This window comes from Rhyacophila brunnea, unplaced genomic scaffold (assembly GCF_057557595.1).
Source record: "Rhyacophila brunnea isolate RB1 unplaced genomic scaffold, BYU_Rbru_1.0 scaffold_3, whole genome shotgun sequence".
Lineage (NCBI taxonomy): Eukaryota > Metazoa > Arthropoda > Insecta > Trichoptera > Rhyacophilidae > Rhyacophila > Rhyacophila brunnea.
Window position 1 is genome coordinate 55,266,115 of NW_028232965.1, and position 14,014 is coordinate 55,280,128.

At 31.8% G+C, this 14,014-nt stretch overlaps 1 protein-coding gene across 2 annotated transcripts; it reads left to right on the plus strand.

Moving 5' to 3' along the window:
• The first annotated feature begins 48 nt into the window (after nt 1-48).
• On the plus strand, nt 49-11,834 carry LOC147068575 (uncharacterized). Of its 2 annotated transcripts, XM_085952542.1 has the most exons (5): nt 49-396; nt 787-979; nt 1,123-1,252; nt 2,339-2,486; nt 4,042-5,218. In XM_085952542.1, exons 1-5 carry the CDS (start codon nt 165-167, stop codon nt 4,089-4,091), a joined length of 753 nt encoding a protein of 250 aa, XP_085808668.1. In that variant the 5' UTR covers nt 49-164; the 3' UTR covers nt 4,092-5,218. The 2 variants fall into 2 exon arrangements, with proteins under 2 accessions (XP_085808668.1, XP_085808669.1); XM_085952543.1 differs by lacking the exons at nt 2,339-2,486; nt 4,042-5,218 and adding an exon at nt 11,325-11,834.
• The last annotated feature ends 2,180 nt before the right edge of the window (nt 11,835-14,014 follow it).

Genomic DNA, 14,014 nt, shown 5'->3' on the forward strand with positions numbered 1-14,014 from the left:
TGCTTACTTGCAACATTATAACCAGCTGTGTTTGACATCTTTTGTTTTGAGTATTGAATTTGATACGCCAGTGACGTGCTAGGGAAAGCTATGTAAAAACTATATTCTATGTGTTTGTAAAGGGAAAAGTTGAAGAATCGCATATGGAATGAGAATATAGAAGAATGGATGATTTTATGAGCAATTCTTCGCAGCATAAAGATTCCGAGATAAAGCAAGAAATCGTCGATCAAATAAAGAATGAAGTGGACTCGAGCAGTCAAGATAGTATCGCTAGCAGAAATAGTGGGAACAACTATCCTAAATGGGCACCAAACTTAGATGATGGCATGAGAAAGAGTGCTTTTACGCCATATAAACCCATTCAATGCACGGTCTTGACTAATCTTCAACGAGGTTTGTAAATTCCATTGTGTTCCAACTTTACATCTGTTAAACCTTGGAAGCCTTCAATCTGACGTATTTTCATTGTTATCGTGTATTTCTAGCTAATATTGTACACTCAGTACGAATTAAATTATAAAAGTTCGATTTTATTTTATATTTTAAATACACCCATGTATTTATTTGTTTACTTAACAGTTTTAAGTAAAATAGAACAATGTCTATGAATGAGATATCTGTTTTCTATTACTCTTATTTAGAATTAATGCATTTACGTATACATCAAATAATTCCCAAACCTGTTTCTATAAATCCTATTTTTTAAATGTTACCTTGGCGAAAAAAATTAGACAAAGGAAACATTGTTAATGTATTTTTAATTAACTATATATTTATTTTTAGGTAATACACATGCAAAAACTCCTGACTTGCAGTTACCGGATACAAGTTTTCACAACAGAGCTGGTCGCGGCGAAATAACTAAGGACGAAATAATGTTAGAAAAGGATGTTGATAGTTTGGATGAGAATGGCCTGACAGGTTTACATTGGGCGGCATCTTATGGACAAGTTGCCGCCACTAATAATCTTGTCAGGTGGATAACTTCATTTTTTATTAATTCGTTTTCACAATAATCATAAGACTCGTTTTAGATTCAACGTTATATTTCAAACTAACTGAATAAAGTCATGACATACATTTTAAATCTTCCTAATAATGCATTTATTTTGATTGCAGGTGTGGTGCAAACGTTAATTGCATAGGGCTTGAGGGTGAGACGCCACTTTTACTGGCAGCCGCTGGCGGGCACCATGATGTTCTTAGAATTCTCTTAAAAGAAGGCGCTGATGTCAATCATCAGGACAATGTAACGAATAACATTCATTTTTATGTTTGATAATAATTCATCTTCTTTTGCATTCGGTTAAAAGGTTTACATCTAGTTTAGGTAGTTAAACAATATTTAATCCAACAATGTGTATGTTCAATAAAAGAATGTTACATTGTCAAATCCTATGAATTCTTTGTTGAATAAAAAATTGTTTTTTCCATCAGCTAGTTGCCTGTATTTGAACCTGTAACAGACAACACGCTTCTCTAATATAAATCATTTTTGCTCCAGCTCATTTCAAGCATATAGGGGCCTCCATGGAGTTGAGGTTATATTAACAGACGTTTTACGAGGTATGATTATTACCTATTCGCTCAATCCATTGGATCATTGCTTTGAATAAAAAATATATTTTTTTTTAAAAGACTAGATTCGAATTTGAATCCTCACTTTAAGAAATAGGCTCTTATGACTCTATCATGGTACATTGAATGATATAGGATTTGGTTGCCATTAATACAGATGTGATTATGGCCCCCACAAGGGGGAGGCTGACAGGGCTCTAGCCTGGGGGCCCGGCATGGCGGGACAACCTGATAAGTGAGATAAACACACATCACAAATTTGCTCTAATTGGGAGAAAAGTCACCTGCGACGCTATTTTACTTGAAGAGTATTTACATTTAAAAATATCTAATTGTGTGATGCAATTTATGACTATTGGACTCCATAATTCATGTAGATTTATTCAACAATACAAAAAATTCTCGAAAAATAAACCTAATACGCTTAATTTTACCTGAAACACGTTTTAGAAAACATTTTTGTAGAGCGTCCCACTGCTTTTAAACCTAGCAATGGGTAGGGGGGCCCGCCAAAGATCCTGGCCTGGGGGCCCGCTTCAGGATGTGGGGTCCATGATCATGTTACAGTACTTATACAACAAAAAATGATCAACAGTCGATTACTATATTCTATTCTTGGTGTTTGTTAGCATTCATTACGCATGACAATTTCAACCAATATACAGGTGGAAAGATAACATAGATTGGCTCTGTTAAACGAAATTTGAATACAACAATAAATTTGGTTTGCATAATAGAGGAAACATATTGATTTTAGGTGGGCAACACAGCTCTTATGTATTCTTCTGGTGGTGACTATCCATATTCGTGCTACGAATTGTTAGTAAAAGGAGCAGACCTAACTCTGAGTAATGAATGCGATCAAGATGCATATGGCATCGCAATATCCAATGGGAGTAAAATGGGTAAGAAGAAAATATAAGTTATGAATGTTTTGGCTATCACCTATGTCTTTTAACTCATTTAGTGCTAACAACGCGACTGGCGCGTTTGCATTAGTTGGCCATTAGATATAAATAACATGATATTTAAATGTGGTAATTAATTAGTAATTATCAGGTCAGCAGTGAATCGGTTTTAAAGCAGGATAATATCTATTATGAAGTCCGGCACCGTATGGCATGGCAGCTCAGCTTGTAGTAAACCCAGCACTTAAACAGCCAAAACTAGCAGACGTTTGAAATATCCAAAGTATCGGTTGCAATGAAAAGTTCATTTGAAGAGGAGCTTGTTATAATGGCTTCAATTTGTGCTGAGTAGAAAGAGAGGTGATGATACTGGCAGAAGTATAGATTTTAGGATACGAGATATTTAATTTGGTAAATTTCACTACCTTCTTCCAGATTTCTTTTCTTGATTTAAAGAAATATGGACAGGTCGTTCAAGCCGAACGAATTTTTTTTCGGGTAAAATTTTGGGCTGTTCCATTCCTATAGTGGCTCGAGTTAAGCCGAGCTGAGTGTTATGCGTTACATTCCATTCAATTACATGCAAAAGAATATCGCCAGTGCCGCACTGTGGGGTCGACCGTCCATCAGACAATCAAGCTTTTACGAATTTATAGAATGTTTTGTAGCCATTGGAATGTTTATATCATACAAAACTTATACTTAGAACTGTCTCATCATGACAGCAAGTCATTCTTGTCTTTGCTAGTAATTGCCATGTATGTATTTGGTTTTTATTAATTACTGTTACTCGGGTTCCTTCTCTAACTGTGGTGAGTGACATTCCTGTCTCACCATAAAGCTAAACATATTTATGTTATCGATTTAATCTTAAAATATCGCCATATAAAAAGTAACATATTTATTCTAATTTCTGTATAATTCTGATTTTTTTTTTAATTCTCCATCTTTCATTGTGTCAAACCCTTCTGGCTAAAGAGGGATTCCAATAGCGTAACGGAAGACTCTTTTAGAAATGTCGGTAGTGGGATATCAATACATACATATCACCCTTGAGAATGAGTCCTGATGCAGGTTTCAAAACATCAGGTTGACTTTGTTAACATCAGATGTTGGTAGTAGAAAAAAAACTACGGTACTGTTCAGTTATACGGACAGAATACAGCGGAAAACGCATTTTGAAAATAGCCGATAAACTGGATTATTTGTTAGGTTAACTTAACCAAACCTAACCTAACCCAACCTAACCTAAACTAACCCAAACTAACAAATAATCCAGTTTATCGGCTATTTTCAAAATGCATTTTCCGCTGTATTCCGTATAACCGAACAGTACCAAAACTACTACTTAATACGGCTATACCTGCCATGATAATATAATTATTTTTAAAACTACAACATGCCATGAGTTCTAGTGACAGTAGTGTAGTGAAATAGTAGTGCAGAAGTGAAACTATCACAAAAACACCCGGTTGAGAGTCCGATGCCTTATGCACTTATCCACGAGGGCTGCCGTGATAAATAATTTCAACGTGTCCTTCTTTTGTTTCAGCCCAAATCGTCATCGAAAATTATTTAGTATCGAACCTGTTGAAAATGTGAGCAGCGAAGAATCGAATTTTGGTGATAATAGGTGTGTCAATGTTATTGCTTGGATGTGTGTTTGTGTGTACTTCACAACTACTATCTCCCTTCAACATAGACTTACCATGGGTTTGGTTATGCAATGATTATGCAGCCAAAAATATTCTTACTAATCCAGGATTACAATATTATTTTCACAGTGTGTAAATTATTTATTCTGATTTATTAAATTCAAATTTATTATTGCTATATCGGGACCTATACGCACAAGATGAAATCTATAAGAAATTTAATTGCTAAATATGTATTTTTAAATATGTTTTTTTGTCAAAGATTTTTTTTTAATTGGTACTGATGGTAAGTCTAGTGAGTTTCAGTTGTGAATATAAAAAATAATTATTGTTGTTGATAAATAAAAATATGTAATGTTATTATATTGTATTATCTGACAAACTAATGAATATCTATGTCATTGACTTACTTATCTTGGATGTGTAATTTGTACATATTAATGCTACATATTCTGTTGATTGAACCTGCTTTCAAACCACTAAGTGGTTTTCTCAATTTATCTGTGATTTTGATAGGAGGATATCACGATTTCCGATTTCATTAAAAATACAGTACGCACATGTAAAGTGCCAGGTTTAGTCATAAAAGCGTTGATGTGTCCCAATATATTTGATGTTGTTTAAATTACTGCGTAATTATGTATGACAAAATGATGTTGTTTCGAGGAGAAAATTATCAGCAATTATGATTCTTTTGTTGATCAGGGTCTATTTCGTATTAAAATTAAAAATGTTGATTCAAAATTATAATATTTTATGCAACTGGACCATACCATATTTGAATAAATAAATAAATAGTTTGTATTTCATTGCAATCATTAAAAAGAATACTACTAATATAATGTCTACTTCAACGATACTTTAATTTATCAATTTAATATGATTTCTAATAGCGATGTTTCAATTAGTTTATGAACAAAATTATAAGTTTAAAAAAATACAGTATAACCCCTATTTTACGTTTTTTAAGGGACTGAAGAAAAAAAACCTAATTGGAGGGAAAATGTAAAAGGGGGGTATTGAAAAAAAGAACATGTTTCTAAAAAAATAATGTTTTATTAAAAAACAACATTCAATTAAAAATTTTAAAAAATCATGTATATTTGTTATGTAAAGACCAATCACCGTGCGCCGTTCTAAAGACACGGAGTTTTCCCTCCAAACACCTTACGCCGTTCGAATGTCACGACCCAATCATTGTCAAGCGCACGTAACTCGCATATTTTGAATATTTCCGACGTAAATCGCGGGAAAGAAAAACGTAAATGCGGGTATTAAATGTACTGAAATCCATCGGGACTGAAAAAATTACACGCAATTGCCGGGAAAACGTGAATTCCGGGCACGTAAAAACGAGGTTATACTGTATGTAGAATCATATTACTCACTGATCAAGACCAGAATCTTTGTAAATTTAATGTGATTTAATTTCCGTAGATCTTTACTCTTGTATGTGAAAAATTTCTTGTGCCAAATAAATACATCTAAAATATTTCTATATGTGTAGTAATGCTTCATGTGAAAAAGTCACTCTTTTACGTTGTTAATATTTTGACTTTGTTTAAATGTCAAAAGGGCTAGTTTATAAGTTGCTTAATGTTGGTTAAGTTTTTTTTCTAAGAAAGTTTAAATAATATTATCGTTAAACATTGAGATATTTAGGATTCACAATGAAAACAGCACGGTGTGCAACTCGTTTTGTTTCTTAGTGAAATGGTTTTTAAAATAATGTTTATTCTAAAATGTCTCTTTTTTTTAAAACTTTTCTCAATATCTCTTTTTGAAGTTTAAGCGGTTTATCAATCATTTGGATTTTTGAGAGGTGAGATAAGCTATCCGGCATCATCAAAAATATATAAATGCCGTTTAAATTACTGTATGAAGTTTGTTATGAAAGATTTTGGACTGTATTTAAAAAAAATCGTATGAGCATACATTGTCTATTGGTATGGACGGCGCCAAACTACTCTGGGATAGAACTTCTAAGATGTAAACTCACTTATGATTTTGTGTTATTAATGATGAAACATTAGCGTTTCTGTCATTCAATAATTATATTCCGATCTGCACCGCAGTGTGCTCAGAACCTTAGCCTTTTTTGAATAATCAATTGATTTGATGTGCAATTTTTAAATAATTTTATAATAATATTTTATATAATAAATTGAAAATAACATAATAGACAAAGGAAGAGGGTGAATGAAATATTAATATTGATAAACGTAGCATACTCCACTTCTCTTGGGCCCATTTGAAAACCAGATGTAAAAATATATGTTATGATAAACTTATCAAAAGAGAGATAGCAAATTGTTTTTATTTTTAAAATTACCGGTCATTGACTTTTTGTAATGAAATGAGTACATCATAATATGTAAACAAATTTATCAGAAAAATTTGTTGGGAGAAATGCTTGCAGGATTGAGAGCACACTTGGTACAGTAATTGTACGCTTCGGCAAAGTTATAATTTGGACACACATTCTCATTATTATACCTTATAAAATGCAAAGTGAATATTTTTACTATTGTGTAGGTCAACCCCTTTTTTGACGGAATAGCTTGCCTCAATAAAATTTATTTTGTGCTAAAAATAAGAAAAATATTAATGCTAAGTTGAAAGAATATCTCGCCCTGCCAGTAGAAATATGTATGCGCGCATTTATGACTTATTCATTCTAATTATTTTTTTATTCCTAAATTTTTGAAAAATTTCTATGTAGAAAAATCATTTTAGACTATCACTTATTTAATATTATAATAGGTACATAATGATGTCTTTTCCACTTTTTATCTATATGTGTCAATTGTATTTATTCAATATTTATTAAAAAATTCCACCTTTCCTGAAATAGTTATCAGTACAATCAGGTGTCAACAAAAAACAACTGCAAAGTAATATTGATTTTATTATAATAAATATTATATTAATATTGATTTTATATCTTCATTTCTAATTTTTCGGTTGCCTCAGCACAAAAATGGGTTCTTTAATAAATTATCAACCCTGTAATAATATCAGAGATAAAACTTATTACTTAAGTGCAATAGTCTCTTGAGTCAATGGATACTCTGATATTTGGAAATCCTCAAAAGCATACTAATCGACAAATCTTGGAAAAAATCATGAGCTAAACGGGTTTCTAACACATATTTCATTTGTCAGGTGACAACTGCACTTACTTCATAACTCAGTGGTTAGAGTACTCAATTGGCAATCAAAACATGCGTATTCCGATCCTTCTTGGTCAAAAAAAAAAAAACATTAGAAAAACAACCCCACAAGAATATCAAAGATTATTTTTTATTTTCATAGCATCCTATCAAAATTTAAATGTTTTTACCAAAAACCACCAGGAAACAAAGAAATACCATTTTTTTCCTTGGAATACATAGTAATAATGGGTCATTTGAGAACATGGCCTCATTTACAAAATGTTAAAAACAGTTATGTAGAATTTACAATTGCATATTTTTAATGTCGGGGGAGGGGAACAAAAAAATGTTAAATTAAACTCATTATGTATTTCTATATTTGAGTATATGACCTTCCACTCACATAAAGTACATTTCCTTCCGTTAAACATCTAAGTTTAGTAAATAAGTAAAGTACTTGCCAATTCTAATTATCGCACCCGCGTGTGAGCACGCAATCACCCAATTCTATTCATTTTTGTATATTTTGAACTACCAATAAATATATGTATCTATTTTTAAAATGTATCTTTAATGTAATAGAATGAGAAAGGTGATATTTTTGAATGTCTACGATTGAATGAGTGTTTCGAATTCTAATTATTCTTTACAATCGGGTATTAATTTTTACTGGCAGTGAGCTACTTGTAATTGGCAGATTTTTCTGTCTCAAATGTATTATTACTTTACAGGGTCTATTCTTAAGAATATGTAAGAAAATAATTGAAACGTAAAAGTCATTAGGGACTATATTGCATTTTAAAAGTATTTATTGATTTGTACGCTGTCCAAAATATATTTTAAAGATTTTATGGCCAGTCAATTTTGATTGAGTAATTTTATCTGGATTAAGGCATTTCATCCAAATTGTATTTGTAAGTGTTAAAATAAAATGCATCTTTTGATTATATCTTACTTCGTTTCATCTGAATGTTTAGTATATTTTCAACTATTTAGCTAAACATGTTTGCAAGCTTCTATTTGTTGACGTTGGAAATATTTTCGTGTTACTCATTACTATTATAAATGTAATCGATGTCATGATTGTATCAATGTTTTAATCATTGTGACATTATTGAAATAATGTTTTCATGTTATTTCACAAATTTGAACGAATAAAGCGTTGTTCATGTATTTGATCTTTCATTCGCCCCCATCCCATACCCATCAAAATTATTGTTTCATAGAAATTTTTCTTATGTAGACAGTCTATTGTTTATTTCATGTTTTGCGTAGTGGATAGGTGGAATATGGAGTTATTCAATTTATAATAATTTATCATCAACACATCTGTGCAGGGTTGGTCTCATCCGGTGCGGTAAATTTACACCCCCCCCCCCCCCCCATAAACACACACAATTTCTTTTTTAATGCATAATATTCGGGAATATCTGTGTATTTAGACACATGATTATGAATATATTGTACAAAAAGCATAGAAGCTTTTATTTTTAGTACATTATCGATTAACACTTTGACTAAATCGCTACCAGATTTTTTGTGCTTAGCCATCTCAATCCTATTCTTTCGTCCTTCAAAAATCCACCTCTTTTCAAATTTTTCAATTTCGTAACAACATCCCGGTGTACTTTTTGACTTAGGTAAATGCCTTTAAGTTTGATATACAACCTCCATTCAATCAGTGACGTCCCAAGACAAAATGCCGCCACATTTTTTTTATACAGTACTTTTTATCACCTTTATGACTTCAATATCTAAGAAATGTGTTGTATGGATACATTACTAACGAGATATAGATATACTTACCACTAAATCTTATTTAAATGCCATCTCTGCTTCTATAGACAATATTGCGAGTCTACGGTTTCAGTTTCAGATATGTACATTTAAAAATACACCTCACAACTTCCAAAACTATGACTGGCTAATATATTTGGATAAATTTTAAATTAGGTATGCACGTGTCACTGCTGTTCACCAAGAACGTGACATCCAATGACAACGGAAGTAAACTATACATCGCAAACCCAACAAAAACATCAAGTCCTGTTAAAACTTTTATAGTACCTAATTAATAGGTATATTTTGTTTCCAACCACTTTTATTTTTTAAGTTTAGGTAGCTTTCTATACCTATATACCTAATGATTCTCCTCGATTTGCCGCCCTTTCGGTAACTGCCGCCCCCAAGTGACGCCCAATCTGCCTATCCCCAGGGGACGTCACTGCATTCAATCCACTTCTTTCCAGACGTGAATTGTTAATTCTGAAGCATATTTGCTGCGGAGCATATGATGCGTTTGACACAATTATCTGTTTCCGAATAAACAAATATAATGTCACCAATTTCGACTTTGCGAATGCATTAAAGATAGCATTTCTATTTCGACGATTTCAGAGAGCAATTCCAATTTAAATTTATCGCAGGATTTTTTCTTAATGATCGCATTTGAAATATCACATGCACTCCTTTTTGACATTTTTAGGGGAGAAGTTTTCTATAATTAATAAGTATTGTACTATATATTATGTAACTGTGCAAGCAATTTATTACAAAAATTGATTATTAGTTTTGTATTATAAACATTTTAAGTTAAAAACACTGCTTTTTGGCACTAACACTTTTACCGTTTAAAAAAATATTGTAAGAACTGTGATGTTTTCACAATAAGGACTACTGTGAGACTGTACTGGCAATATTTCTTGCAAGTTGAAACATGTCAAAGACTAAGAAATGTAGAGGACCCGACACATAGGTAGTCATCGGCTACACACTAAAATACGTATCTTTTTTTCGTATACTTTGGCATGCTATAGAACAAGACGGATATGGTGATCCCTTCTTGAAACTTTTACAATAATTTCGTGTGAGGACTGTGCGGGGGATGAAAACATGTGTGCGGACATATTTTGGTAGGTGTGCGCGCGCACACCTTAGAGGGAACATTGGCTGAAAGCTTGAAAAATAATATTTCATTGCCATTCGGGCAAGTCACTATAAACAAGAACCCTAGTGTTGGGACGATCCTCTATTTTAGTGCTCCGCAACCTTTTCTCACCCACGGCACACCAAAGGTCTTCCCAGAATTCCACGGCACAGCACACGTAAAAAAATTTATACACCAAAACATGAACCCCACATCCTGATGGGGGACCCGAGGCCAGGATCTTTGGCTGGCTCCCCTACCTATCGCTAAGGTTAAAGAGGGAGTGATACTCTTAAATAGCGTTTTTCAAATGGTGTTCGATGAAAAATAATGGTATTGATTGTATGTTTAGCGATTTTTTGTATTTATTAATACATCCACCTGAATTATGGTTAGTTGTCCGCTTAAGAATAATTTCATTATTTGTCGAGTATTGACATAATAATACATTGTATCCTAAAATCGCATGTTTTAAATTATCAAAACCAGTGCAGTAAAATAGTGCTTTTTTACTATTAGAGCAAATTTGTAATTTGTGTTTATCTCACTTATCTGGTTGACCTGCCACGCCGGCCTCCACTGAGCCTGGGCTCCCTGTCAGCTCCCCCCTTGTAGGGGCTATGCACCAAAAAAATTACATTAGTTTGGTTTTATTTGATAAATAATTAAATATACAAACATCACACACCACGAAGAACTAAATGGACATATTTCCATTGTACTTATATTACTATTTCCACTATAATACAGTAATATAGAATTTTCGGCATTCTGGTTGCAAAAGGGTTTCGAACCAGTCGTATTGATTGTATGAAAGTAATGATGAAATTTCTTTTGCAGCAAAGTTAAATATTTTTGAAACGCATCCAAAATTAATTGTTTGTTTTCAATGGTGGTCTGGTAGGTCCTTTGGTACATTTGTAGAGATCCTTGCCTTAACTCTTTCTAATTTATCAGAGCATGTCAATATATTATTTTCATTCTGATCTTGCGTTGTTTTATTGACTTCATCAGGTGCTCAAATATATTACCAGACATGTATGTATGCAAATTTGGCTAACAAATAAGTATATACAAAAATATGTTTTTTTTTTTTGAGCAATGCACCGCGGCACACTTAGCATCGTCTCACGGCACACCGGTTGCGGAGCACTGCTCTATTTGGTCCCATTCATCGCCATTTCTGCTGATGGTGTCTTTTTGACTAAGTGGTGATATTTTCTATGAAATTTGTTTAGAAATGAAACAAGTATTTTGGGTAGATTAAATTAAAAATCATTTATTTCAGGATTATAAACTTTATTTAAATAAACAATAAATGGTGGACATCTCAAATAAAAATAACTACTATTTTATTTATTTACAATATTGGTAAATAGCGTAATCAAACTTAAAATATTTCTTACAAAGGGAAGGAATGATACATATTACTTAGAACTTTATTATATTTTAATCAAAAAATAAAAAAGTACAAAAATGTAAGTCTTATAGCTAAGTATAACTTCAGAAGTCTCGCAGTATAAAATATTGTACATCAAAAGTAACCGTGTGTTCCTATCATATTAGGTTTGGGTTGTCATCTTAATAAGTAATAAACAATTACATACATACATTTATTATTATTCTTATGACAGTCTTTGAAATCTGCAGAAAGTGTGCTAAAACCCTACTATTATCATACATCATTTTAAATATACAACCAAACACTGATCAGTATGTGTTTATGAAATAAATATCTCAGTAGGTACTAAAGTAAATATAAATGTGCTGCTTTTCTAAGGAATTTTTAATTCAGGTTGTTTCTTATGCCTATTTCAGATAAAAACAATCTCCAAAATACAAGTACGTTCAACATTTTATACCAAAAAATTGTGTGTGCAAAAGAAATAAGGTGAAACATTTTGAAAAAATAAAAATTGTTTGAATATGCTAAATTAACTATAATGTATCATAAATGAGAAAAGGTACAAGTCGAATCAATGTTTCTGAATTTGTAATACATACAAATTAATCCACAACTTACTCTTTTCGCTCTCCTGAAAACAGTGCTTTTAGACTAATCACCCTATTCCTTTCGCACATAGAATTAACAATCATTTACTAAAAATCATTTAAATGCTACTTTGATTATTATTATTTTTTTAATTCAAGCAATTATTTGATGAAAAATTTAAATTGAAAGCGTCATTTCTAGATCATAGATGACATATCGACTGCTTAATGTGCAAACCAACTGCATTTGGACAAATTGTTCAGGAAGGAAAAAAAACTTTATAATTTTACTGTTGAGTGGAATTTAACAATTCAAAAAAGTAGACCTGGAAAATATTTTTTTTTACAAATAAGCTGCACTATGAATTAATACACCACACATACGAGGCGCTGAGTGCCAAAGGAGCTCAAGCGCCATTTTTACGATTTTTGACATTTGAATGTAGGTTATTTCTATAAATCGATATGTCTCATGCCACAAAGTCTTATCGCTCAAATAATTATAGATATTTTACAATAGACATTTATTTTCTGTGGCATAATTGTTTTGTCGTTATGTCGGCACGCCACAGAAGCTTATCCGCCATTATACTATGGAGAGCGCGAGACCAAAACAGCTGTCAGATTTGTCTTATTGAATATACGTTCTCAACAGTGAAAAAAACTAAAAATGAGCTCAAGAAGGATTAGAAAAATAGTTTCGATGTATGTTAAACCTGTAAACGAGGAAAATCGCGGTAAGTTTAACATGTTTTATCCGTTTTTCTTTCACATACGCTGTTGTTTAAAATATTTTAGATTACTTTTGAAATATGGTTATTAACATCATTTTAGTAATTATGTCCACTAAACTTTTACTTCCATGAAGGAAAATAATCTTATTTCTAATTTCAACTTGTTTTATATCCAATTACGATTGATATACACTAAAAAAAGTATTTAAAAAATCACCCGAATCCTTGAGAAAAAATGATGGTGTTAAATTTGAATAATGATTTTGTTATTTTGGCCAGTTTGGAGTAACGATTTGATTTAGTATTATTAATAATATTGGGTATATAGACGGTTATTACAAAAAAAAAAACAATCCAAAGGCTTTGAAATCATTGCTGTAATGGCAAAAACGTATTTAATATTATAAGGCAAATTTTATGCCAAACAAACTCATGTAACAATCATAACAAATTTGACCATTTTTTCAGTGTTTATTTGGCATAATAAAATTTGTTTATATCAAAATGTTTTTTTATTGCTATCCAAACCCTTACATTAAAACATTTTTGTTAAATGATTTATTTTTTTAAATTAATGCCATTATTTGAGTTTGAAAATGTTAATGCCACAGAAGCTTATGCAACAAAAAAAAGTATCAAGTGCCACCTTTTTTCATTTTTCTATATGCCAAAGAGGCTCAAACACCATTTTTTTTGGAATCTAATAGATATTTTTCATTAAATATTATTTCAAATAATACTTTGATTTCTTTAAATTTGCTTTGCTTAGAAAATAATTGTCCATTTCAACATACAAGTTTAAAATTAAAAAAATAAATTCACTGAAAACTTGTCGGCCATTTTGTAGCACTTTTGTTAAATGGTGCTTGAGCTCCTTTGGCGCTCGGCGCCTCAATTACTTTTTAGCTTCCCTTTTATATGTAAAGAGCGGAGTTGTTCCATTTACGATATTGGAAATTGGACACCTGCAGTTAGCTGTTTTGTTTGAAGAAGGATAACGCATTTTTTTATAGGTTTGGGAGTTTGAAATTTTAGCATAGAAAACATGTTTTATAATAAAATG

Excerpts from the sequence above, each read along its gene's own strand:
- LOC147068575 (XM_085952542.1), top strand. The coding sequence starts at position 165 with ATGGATGATTTTATGAGCAATTCTTCGCAGCATAAAGATTCCGAGATA. Across the intron at positions 980-1,122 it reads GCCACTAATAATCTTGTCAG|GTGTGGTGCAAACGTTAATT; the intron begins GTGGATAACTTC and ends TTTTGATTGCAG. Across the intron at positions 2,487-4,041 it reads ATCCAATGGGAGTAAAATGG|CCCAAATCGTCATCGAAAAT; the intron begins GTAAGAAGAAAA and ends CTTTTGTTTCAG.